Source organism: Maylandia zebra, linkage group LG6, assembly GCF_041146795.1.
Source record: "Maylandia zebra isolate NMK-2024a linkage group LG6, Mzebra_GT3a, whole genome shotgun sequence".
Classification (NCBI taxonomy): Eukaryota; Metazoa; Chordata; class Actinopteri; order Cichliformes; family Cichlidae; genus Maylandia; species Maylandia zebra.
The window spans coordinates 30,840,612-30,852,778 of record NC_135172.1 but is presented as its reverse complement, the minus strand read 5'-3'; the positions used below and the strand labels follow the sequence as shown (position 1 = coordinate 30,852,778).

The window sequence follows — 12,167 nt, the reverse complement described above, 5'->3', positions numbered from 1 at the left end:
ACTCGAGCTACAGACAGCACATCAAGTTCTATTGCTGCGTATGTTGGGTAAGGTCCACTGGGAGAAAACTGCTGCTGCCACTGCTGTCTGACTGCACACACCAATGCCTCCAACGCTGCAGTGAGAACTCATGAAGCTCTGCTTATTGTAGACTTCTCTTTTGATCCTGTACAACACAGACAACCTGCTATGAATAAAATATGTAGGTTCACTTCCAAGAATTGAGAAGCGTTATTACTACTAGGGCTGAACGATATATCGCATTTGCGATAATATCGCGACATGATCAAGTGCAATTTTCTAACCGCAAAGGCTGCGATTATACTCTGGACATGTCCAAATTCATGGGCTGCATCCTCCTGAGGCCGCATTTGTAGACCGATTACGTCACAGCGACGCGCCGAAGGCTGTCCAAATTACTACCATATCCCAGAATTCATAGCGTGGCCCAGCCAAACTCCAGTTTCCAGCAATGGCGGCCGCTACTAAGTTTTAAAATTACTCATACTAATCTTTCTGGGTCACAAAATAAACTTTTAACATATTTTCAGGCGAGAAAGTAGTTGTGTAAACATCAAATATCTGCTCGGTTTATCAAGATATCCCATATTTGCAAAAGTGCTTCGACGTTTTCAGAGGCGTCTGCTACCCACCAGCTCGACAGCTAGCCGGGAGCTCGAGGGTTACTGATGCGGCCGAGAACGGCACAACTCCCGGCACATCATTTTCAGATCACCGCGGAGTTTCGCTGCTCGGGTTAAACGTAATATATAAGTCACTTAGACAACCTAAAAATGTTATTGTTGGGCTTTTTTCAGTGTTTTGTTTGTTCGTGAGTAAATCGGTTTGGCTGAGATTAAAGTTATTAGATTAGATAAAATAAAACTTTATTAATCCCCCGGGTGGGTTCCTCCTTGGTTTTCACACAGCTGACTAAACGTCAAACAGAAAACTTATTAAACAGAAGTATGAGACAGTCGAGAATTTACACCAGTGTCTGGTTATATTTTAGATAGCAAGAAGCAGACGGCCGAGTTTATTAAACTCCACCGAGACAGCGGTGACGCTAATCAGAACTAGACCGTCCAATTTCACGCCTTTAAATTTTAAAGGCGTGTTTGTGTAATGTTACTGACTGCAGAGATCAGTAAGATGTGTGTATTTTTTATTTATTAGTTTTATTTATTTAATATTATTTTTTAATTGAATGACTGTCTAGTAGTTTGTCGAAAAACTGAGTGTGGTAAAGCCACAGATTTTTTTATGTATATTTCTGCAATCTGCACATTGTACTGACTTTCATTTTAATGTTTACACCAGGGTTCCTTGTCAGCACTTTATGCTCAGATGTTTGTAAGCTAAAAATAAACTATTGTGTATGTTCAAATATACTGTTGTGATTGAAGACGTTAAATAAAAATGTCAGTCATCAATTCATGCATCACCTCATGTCATCATAACAGAGGTCTGTCTTCCAGGAAAGAACAGTTTAAAATTAATGTAATATAGTATTGGCCATACTATATGATGTATTGCTTGTCTTTGTTTAATAATACAGAAGACAAATACCTTAAAAAATAATCGCATATCGCATCGCAATCGCAATATTGGGGCAAAAAAATCGCAATTAGATTATTTTCCATAATCGTTCAGCCCTAATTACTACTGACAGTTCACGACCGATTCATCAGAAGAGTGTGAACCTAAATTAAACATGCTTCTAAATGTGAGAAAAACCACACCCGGGTTGTTGTTCTGAACTTCTTCAATCTGACTAAACAAATGCCACGATTGAAGAACAGTAAAACTGCACTATACTGCCCAAACTATTCACTCATCAATCTAAATCAGGTGCTCAAATCGCTTCCATGGCCACGGGTTTATAAAGTCAAGCACCTGAATGCTTAAGCATATCAAAACAATTTGGACAATTTCACGCTCCCCTCTTTATTTGAACAATTTGTCATTATTCCAACATGACTGCACACCAGGTCCATAAAGACACGGATGAGTGAGATTGATGTGGAAGAATTTGGCTGGCCAAAAAGAACAGATAATCTTTGGGATGAATTACAGTGGAGACTGTGGCTACGACAATAATAATGCAGAGCTTATTTAGTGAGCGTAACTTATCTTATTTTTTGTAGCTACAATTTACAGATGCCCATTAAACATACAAGAAAACACAGAGTTACTGTTCTAAATATAGGACAGCTATAACGATAAACTTGCTGAATGTGTGTGTGTGTGTGTGTGTGTGTGTGTGTGTGTGTGTGTGTGTGTGTGTGTGTTCGATGTGTGACTGCATCTGTTCAAAACGTAGACGTGCAGGATGGGCAGACTGCAGTCTGCAGCTTTCTCGAGAACCGCTCATCTAAAAATGAATGAATGACTGAACTCATTTGTCACAGGAAACCAAAGACAAACATAGAACGCGTGTAACTACATTCCTATAAAGTAATGCAAATATGCCTTTTTAAGGGTTAAGACTTGGTGTTAGGGTTATGCTGAGAACATCATATTTAGGGGTGACATGCTTGAAAATTATGCATTAAATTAGTGTCACCAAAAAGCCTGCCTAGCCTGTGTGTCTAGGTATGCTTCCCCTCCACAAACAGGGTGGAGAAGGTAGTGGTTAATTTAGGGGAAAGACTGGTTACAGTACATAACTTTTAGTTCAAATATGACCATCCCAAAAAAAAAAAAAAAAGTCAAAGAAATGAGTGCACTTTCTCAAACGACTTGCAATAGACAAACCAAAGTTGACAAAGGCAAAAATCAGATGAAAACATAAATTTCTTGAAATACAAATACATGTATTTGTAAAATAATGGCACCTGCTCTTTTTTGTGTCTAATTATCAAATGTACTTATTGTGTTTGCATATGCACCCACGCTTTTTGTACTTTGTGTTTACTGTGTACGTATTTACTACATTATAAAAAAGATCTGCGTTTTAAAATATGTATTTTTAAAATACAGGTCTTATGATGTAATGAACCCAAATTTGAAAATTTTGGTATGCAGGAGAAGTACAGCAGTGAATGTCTACAGCCAATTGTAAAAAAAAAACAAAAAAAAAAAACAACAACAACGATGGATCCAGCCTCTGTCAGAGTTTGAGCCTCCATTTCAGCAAGTGGTGTTGCAGATCTTGCCAAAAATGACGATAAACTGACTAAGAATTTACAAGAAAGCTTGGGTGAGAGAGTTCAGACTATGTTGAAGAATAAAGGTGATCATACTAAATATAGACTTTCAAGCTTCTTAGCATTGTTCAAACTCTGTTTCTGCCTTTTATACAGTCATTCCATGTATGTTTGCACATTTTAATAAACTACTACCCATGTCCCATTTTCCTACCAAATCATAAAGAAATGAGAGGTGACTCAAGATTTTACAGTAGCACAATGCTGTACGTGATTTTAACTATGAAAAGTATCCTGTGAGCACTCCCTGGTAGTCAAATACCTCTAAACGTTTGGTTTCTGACAGATGGTTTCTACTCTTCTCTTTTCCTTAATGCAGTCATCTCAAATACACAGCTCCACCCACCTGCTGTTCAAACCTTCTGTTTGTAATGGGCAGCCAATTAGAAGAAAGCTGGCTTAAATGGAGAGGAGTTAATACTGCTTATTTCATACAGTGATTGAACGGGAGTGCAGCACCAAGACCCAGTTTAAGACAAATAAGCATTATTTACAGATGTGAATCTCTGGTACAGTCCAAGAATAAAAACATTGAGTTTGCTAATAAGAACAAATGGTTGCTTCTAAAGATTGATCACTTGTTCATATAACATAGAACTCTACTTTGCACTTATAAACTATTGCAGCAGGACAAAAACCAGTGTCCCAGCTTCAACTTTCTCAGCCTGAGGTAACGTGTTAGTAACGGCATCGACTGGCTGAGAGAGGCCTGGATTTTGCAGCTAAAAGAAGCCATGCCAGTCCCCTCGAGAACGTCAGATAAGATCCTTCAGAGCCATTTGCATTGTTTCACACTCATATTCAGTTACACTGCATTAGCACAAATCATTATCCCTGTAGTGACTCAAAACATTACCTTCAGTGTATCACTACAGTACTACCTGAACAAAACCCTTACTCATGATTTCAGTTACAGAGATAAATAATAACAGTCACAGCAGTGTTGTTTGTTCTATACACACAATACCTAAATTATCGTCCAAATAACGAAGGCTGTAAAGGAAAACTAGAAATTGGGGTCATGGCTGTAGCAGATGCTGAAATTCAAAAACGTCTGATGGTAAAAACACACACAAGCAAAATCATCCAGACAATGAGGAACTACAAGTGACAATGACATTGTCTCAAGAGGCCAAACAATGACACCGCTCTGCCCTGGAGTTCAACTCTGCACTGATGTTGACTGACTACAAAACCCATACTAAAAAAATATATATATTATATTAATTAATTAAAATAAATGTAGTAGTGGTAGGACTGCAACTCTAAACTAAATGTTAGAAAAATTCAATGGCTGATGTTGTTGTTCTACAAATTAGTGCAAAATCCTAGTGACAATCTTAGTGACTGCATGATGCTAAGCAAAAAGTGTCTCTTTCTACACAAACAGCACATCATTCTACAGTTGACACTGAGGCACCAACATCACGAAAAACAAGCTGCTCCCATATTATCATCCATCTAGTATCATCACGTTTTCATTTTTTTGTTTGTTCCTCAAGGACACACTATTCAGGTTTACAATGTGCCCCATTCAGTCATCCCTGTGAATAAACAGTTTGCTTGTTTGGTTTTGCTAATATGGTCGATTTGTTCCAAAACCCTTTATCACACTACACTATATTATACTGTTACAGCCATTCAAACTATGTCCACAGCAATATACTTGGGACCAAACACACAAGGAAGTTTTTCCCAACCAATTGGAATATATATTTTTTCCTAGCAACTGGTGGTAGCTGGTGGTTCAAGTCGCAGTCATGCATGACTTTAGCGATCCTTTTGCCAAAGACTGCCATTAACCTCCACCAATTACACACAGCCAGTTGGGGAATGATCATTTTTCCCCTCATGACTGATAGTTACTAAATGATTGCGTACAGGTCTCTCAACCTGTGTGAACAAAGTGACTTATGTCTGCAAAATCTCACTAAAGATGCCAAACAAATGGACAGAACCATCTGCTGTGACAATACGGAGGGGAATAGAGTTTCTTTGAGTTTAGCTATTGTCCCTTTAATTTCCCTGTTTACCATTATTATGATTTGCTCTGCTAATATAAATGGCAATGGTAAATGAACTTGTTTTTATATAACGCAAGATACATGGGCATGTAGACTGGAGCAACCACAGGGCTACAGCTATACCACCTGGTTGAGATCTCTGTAATTTGATTGGGTCAGTTTGCTGAGCTAAGGTTTTTGTATCCTTAAGCAGCATTTTTGAATAGCACACTGTTCTCTTTCACGGGCCCATTTTTTCTGAGAAATAGCCTGTTTTCATTGTCATTTCTTTGTGTTTCATCATTTTTGTCTAATTTTAACGCTCTCATAGATGTGTGTTGTTGTGTCACACAATCTTCAGGTTTTTATGCCATTTTTGGAAATTTGTGTAGCCACCAGTAACATTTTCGTTCACAGATTAAATGGAATTACAATAACTGCTGATTACACTTCCACTATATACACTGCAGTGCTGCAGTTCATTATCATTTGACATCAGCAACCACATGCTCGAGCGAGATGACAATATATTCTGTCGGGTTTAATCAATACTTGTAACCTCTCTGTCTGATACCATCGCCTTCCTTATGATCATAATGCTGTCAACAAGTGAATTCAGTCTTTTCATTCAAATTTTATGTTTGTAACCTCAGGACAATACCATTAAGAAAAAAAACACAGGTAATGCAGCTGAGGTGTCAGTTGTAATTTCCAAAGAAGGAATGTATCAGTCTTTTTTGGCGCCATCGTGGCGAGTTGTTGACTCATCTGTCACCTCGTGTCATTTTTTCAAAGGTTTCACATCATCACACCACAGAGCTAACTGACAGCTGGTAATGACCTGCAATGTATTGTTCACTTCCTTTTTCTGAGCAAGCAACGCTGTGTTCAATGTCTCTCAATGAAAATACTTTAATTGGAATACAACAGTGAGAATAAGTACGACAGACTATTTCATTGCATAATTACAGCGGTATCATGATCAGCCTGTGACCTAACCAATTCTCTAAGCCACAAAAAAAGCACCAAGTGGTGGTTTCAGTCATGCCTCTAACAGATGTTTGGATAAATGATCATTATCATGCAAACTAGTATGTGTGATCTAAAGTGCAGCTGACTCAGTGTCAACCATTAGAGCAGAGAAGCAATACTGGACAAGTTGAGCAGACATGAAATATGCCTATATAAGCTATCTCACAAGGAAACAAACACAAGGAAAATGAGTGTATAGAAAATAGATGTTTTCTGAATAACTCTTTGAGCACACCTGACGTTAAGCCAATGACACAAGCATCAATACTGATGGAGAGGTCAGAAAGGATTGCATTGACCTCATTTAGAGTAATGGTTTGGATGCAGAGCTCCTGAACATGATTTAGTATGGTTCATGAGGCCTCGGGCACAATGAGTAACTAACTGGAGACACCCTTTCAGGCTGCAATCATATTAGCCTGTTCCAAAGATACCAAAGACCCTGCAGCTACAATGAGGTTTGAAATTACCACAACTGACTGTGAAAATGTTCAGAAATCTAACACATCAGCAGGTAGCGCTGAAATAGACTCATTTTCAGCTGATATTTTATTCTCAGTACTTCTATTTGATTCTTTATCCTACAAAACCCAGACAGGTGACAATAATTGAAAATCAGCATTCAGGTGATTTCATCGAGGAGTCATTAATCTTTTATTATTACTACAACTATCAAATATAAGAGGAACACTTCCTCACTCCAATGTTTCTAGACCCCCAAATCAGTAACTAGCAACTAAAATTAAAATATCAACAATTTATTATAATATAAGGTACCAATAAACCAACTGACTAAAAAATTACCCCAGCAAATCATATATAGCATAAACACAGTTTGCCACAATCAACCTGTCTATTTTTCCACATTTGAAGTGGTGTGAATGTAAAAACAATACTTCGTGCATACTATTTTTTACTGCTTGTCAGTGTAATGAACAGTTTCCAACTCACACAGAAAGTAAGAAAGGAATATACATACTGTAAGTCTGTAACAGCTCCAGCTAACTAGTTTGCAACCAACAGTAGCAACCAAAGCATAGCATCCAGATCTAACCTCAGCAGGGAGTATATCCCTAGTAAGCATACATAATGCAGCAGAAAAGCTGGCCATGGACGCAGACCGAGAATCCCAACTGCACGCAAAAACAGCCAAGGAAAGAGGCAATCAAGATCAACTGGAAAATGTATAAGAATCAAGAACAATATTCAGTGTTTGTTATCTTAACTTCATCCATCTTCAATGGAGCTGGAGTCTACCCCACCTGTGAGACAGGTTGCCAGTCTGTCACAGGGCTAACACAGATTTATTCACGCTCACACCTATGGCCAATTTACAGTAAACCAAACACGCAATTATCCTAATAATTAACCTAACATGCATGTCTTTGGACTGTGGAGAAGTGGAGACCATGCTAACTCCACACAGAGAGGCCCCAGCTGTGAGGTGATGGTGCTACTGAACAATTACTGAACAATAATAATAACAATAACAACAACAACAATAAAAGAAGAAGAATTCCAAAAATAGGAAAGTTTTTGACTATGTAAAACCTATGTATTTGGTAGTCAAGGTAAGTGTAAGAGATTAGAAAAAACTCAGAAACTCTTTATCTGGTTTACACATCAACGCCTCTTACAAACATGTGAGATAAATTTAATCTTTATCAAAAAACTCTTTATCTAACAAAGCTTTTCCCATCTCTTTTGTATTATTATGTAAAACATCCTTAGGTTTCTTGAAAGGCACAATACAGATCTAAGTTATTATTATCATCATCATCATCATTATTATTATCATTATTATATTATAAATCAAATCTATTGTTTCACAAAACACCTCATGCAAACATGAAAAAAAAAAAAACTACAAGTACTACAACCAAAAAGAAATAGCATTCAGTGGAACTTCAAAATGATTTATCTCCTTTTCTTTACTTTTGCTTGAAACTGAGCAACCATCATTGCAACAATGACACTTGATGTGTTAAATTAGTCAGTAGTATACAGCGTGAGAAGCAAAAACTAGGCCAAAAACAAAGCATTGGTCTGAATAAACCAGTAATAAGAGAGGCAGAGCTAGATCAGGTGAAGTCATTGAGCCTCTTTTATTTGGGTTGCTGTCCCAACCTGGGACACTCATTCAGTCACTGTATCGGATTACAACCCGTGCACTTATATTACAAGACATTTCAAAGCAAATGAAACTTTCCAGAGCTACTAAGAGTCTACTCTCTTCTCTTCTGGCAATGACAGGCAGAGCAGAATTGCAGTATATTTTGTCTTGTTAAAAATAAATTTTGTGGAAAATGCTAACTGGGTCACAGTGCTCTGTGTGAAGGAAATAATATGTATGACAGAAAATGGAAAAAGTGTTTTGGATTTTTGTTTTTTAAGGACAAATAATTTCTTTACTTATCTTTAGTATAATCGTGGGTTATAGAATAGCTCCCACTGGAATGATCATACGTCTCAGCATTACGTTAACAAAAGAAGCAATCAATATTGTCTCATGTTTCTCAGGTGTGTTTTTATGTCAAGTGGGTTTGTTTGCAGGAGGCTGAAAATACTGAACTGAAAAGTGACTCTCCATAACACACCAGGACAATTGTTTTATCCATGTAAGCAGGAGGTTAAATATGATGAAGCAGAACTGATAGTAAGGACTCTGTACAAGACATACCTCTTCACTGGACCTTAACTCAATAGCAGCAATAATCCCTTGTGGTTTTTTTCAGGTTTCTTAAAAGATCCTGAAACACGACTCTGTTTAGACTGGCTCTTTTGTTTTATTAATCCAAGGAGCAGTTTAAAGGTATTCGGGAGAGATCTGACAAAGTGCCAAGAAACCTGTTTGGTATAGGAAATGAATAAGGATACTAACAGCTAAGTAACAGTGGTGCTTCGGGGAAAAATTTAGTGATACAAGAATAAGCCAAGAAAGAAAAACCAGTGGGCCCTGTATAGTAAACATTAAGTGCAATTGTACTTTACAATTTCATAGAACCTGAAAAGTGAGAAATGCATTTTAAAAAAAGGAAGACAAAGGTGAAGTTTTAAGGTGATGACTCATCAATGGTACATTGCATTGCTTTTAATAACCACTTAAGGCTTTAACAATCTAACAGAAACTGAACAGAAATAAAAGCCACCTTATATTTAATCATGCTTCTGGTATTTGTGTAATTGTGTTAAAAAAAAAAAAACAACAACAACAAAGAACAGACTTAGTGATTCATCACCTTTTTTAATCATAGGGTAAAAGCAGTTAAAGCTCCTCCCACTACAATCCATGACCATAAATAACACAGTATGACTGTAACAAGATAATAAGCTACTCTGAGTAAAATTAATTTTAAATCAATTAATTTTCAAAAATGTTCAACATTTTAAGGTCAAAGCTTCCAGCTTGTGAGGATGCACCGCTTTTCTTTTTTATATGACAGCAAACTTCTAACTTTTTGGACTGTTTAACATTTTACAGACCACAAATATGTTTGAGCTTACCTTTAAACACAGTGCACTGTGTGCCACTAAAAGCCTTTATATGCTGGATTAAAAGAAGATGTAGGTCAACACCTACATAGATTTTGAAGTAGGTTAAATAGTGTGTGTGTGGGGGGGGGGGTAATTAACTGAAATAGAAGAAATAGAAATAGAAGGTGACTTACACGATGTTTTGCACTTACAAAACGAAGAAACGAAGTAAAAGAGAATAAAATATTAAAAAGTGTCTTGTTTTAGTCTTTTTTTAAAATTATATCAGCAAAACGAGGCGAGGACAACTGAGCATACTGATTTTAGATTAAGCCTAGCTTTTAACATGTTAGCATTTTGCTTATACGCAAACTGCCTACTTTTTGATAAAATATACATAAAAAAGGCGGCACCTTTCTCGTTTCACTAACCTTTCTCTTTCACCAGTGAGCAAAGGTGTGGGTTAACAGTCATTTGGTGACGACTGAAACTCATATTTGCCTCAGTATCACAGTGGTATACTCATTCAGAGATGAATGTAATTGCAGCGTGGGATCCTGCTTCTATCACTACCTGCAAACTTTCCGCTGTCGTTGCTATCCAACACTCACCGTTTCTAGGGAACTGTTGCCGGGCAGAGCGCTCTCGGACAGCGCGAGCCCACTTCTCTGCCTCCTCCAGGTTAGCTTGCGGGTCCTGGAGCGAGGCGAGCCGAAAGCCCTGCTCCACTCTCTGCCGCGATACCTTGGAACTCATCCACCGCCGTTTGAGCGGGTAAAAGTAGGCGACTAAGTACGCTGCCTTATCCGCACTGTCATTTCCCCGGTAAGCCCGGCAGCCGACACAGTCCTTCAGACTGAGCACCACCTTGTTCCGTCCGACAGGTGCCGACGTGAGCCTCTGGACGACGAGGTCCTTCTCGGTCAGGATGACGGCACACCTGCCTTTTCGGTTACTGGTCCCCGTAAATTCCCCGTACAGCTTCACCAGACTGGTGGACTCCAGTTTAGCTCTGCATTGATCCATCCTGAACAGACGCTGGACCGGAGAGACCGGGACGCAGAGGGGGTCCGGGAAGCAGAAGAAGCAGCCACACAGTCACATAGCTAACGTGAATGATGCGAGCAAAGTAGACCGGAGGACTGACAGGCTGCTCCGGACCGCTGTGAAGGCTGACGGAATCAAACGCTACAGATCCGGTGACATTTCAAAATAAGAGCCCCAACACTGAAAGCGTTGCAGCTCCTTGTGGGACGCTGCCTAAGGTTTCAAGTTATAGTTATTTAGGAATTGCCAGGGTTTAGTCAATGGCTTATAGTCAGAAAATAAAAACGTAGATATTTCACGCAGTCACAATATTAATATAAATAAAATTATTTAACACTACAAAAATGTAAGTTTGTTGTTTTGTTGTGGAGCCATTTCTGGTATTTCATGGATCATATGACTAAATGAAATCCAAATTTTAAAAGTATTTTCAAACTACTAACAGGATAAAGATAAAATAACTAATTGATGACTGAAAGTTTAATTAAGAAAAAAACAATTAAATATCTCTAAAAAGTAAGATATTCCAATAAAATGTTATTTCTTTTTCCTTTATTGCCAGCTAAAAACAAGTTTCTGCTATAGGAGAATCAGTCAACTTAACATTGCTTAATCGACTTAAATCAAAAACCTTATATTTTTTGTTTTGTGTTTACCGAGTTTTTATTTATGCGATTTCATAGATAATGGCATTTACAGTCCTGGTGAAATCAAAACCTGTTTTCCTTTAGCTTTATTCAGGTCCGTGAAACATGCACATTTATTTATTTATTTACAGATATACCCTCATCATCCGCTGTATGTGATTTGTATTACGCAAAATCCAGCTTTTATTTTTAATTCATCCCCACATTTGTCGGTGTTTTTCTTTGTCTGTCGCTGGCTTCATATTCAGTTTTCACTGAACTTTGCTGTGCAGTAGTTTTCTCCGGCTGCAAAAGTCGCAGTATGCTGCCCCCTAGTGTTTATGAGAGTGGAGTAACTGTGTAAAATTTAAAAAAAAAGAAAAGTCCCTGAACAAATAAAACTGAACTGAGTAACAATTACGAACAAAACACAAACATAGAACAGATGCGCGCCTGTCATCACTGTCATCACAGCAGAAAACCACTGACCACTGAGGCATTCAGTAATGCAGGTTTTTAAACAAGCACATGAAGAATAACTTAAGAGTTAAAAAAGAAACTACCTGCACAACTTACTTGTCCTGAACACACCTATAGAGAAATGTTTAACATGTTTTTTATGTTTCCTTTGGAGGCGGCTGTGCACTGTAAAAAATCGTCTACAAATTTTATATCAAGTTACTGTAAAACATTTATAGTATTTCTACTGAATTTTAATATATAGTATTATTACTTTATTTTATATACCTTTCCAGGATGTAAAAAAACCCCAAAAC

General features: G+C 37.7%; 1 protein-coding gene across 2 annotated transcripts in view; it reads right to left on the bottom strand.

Annotated features, from left to right (window-relative positions):
• LOC101473156 (sphingosine kinase 1) overlaps positions 1-10,744 on the bottom strand; it is a 41,849-nt gene extending 31,105 nt beyond the window's left edge. Inside the window, exon 1 of one of the 2 annotated variants that reach the window (XM_004539240.3) lies at positions 10,330-10,744. In XM_004539240.3, the coding sequence (XP_004539297.1) occupies positions 10,330-10,744 (415 nt within the window). Of the gene's footprint in view, positions 1-10,149; positions 10,275-10,329 lie in introns of those variants that run through there. The other variant, XM_076885071.1, reaches the window with a different exon arrangement.
• Between the last annotated feature and the right edge of the window lie 1,423 nt (positions 10,745-12,167).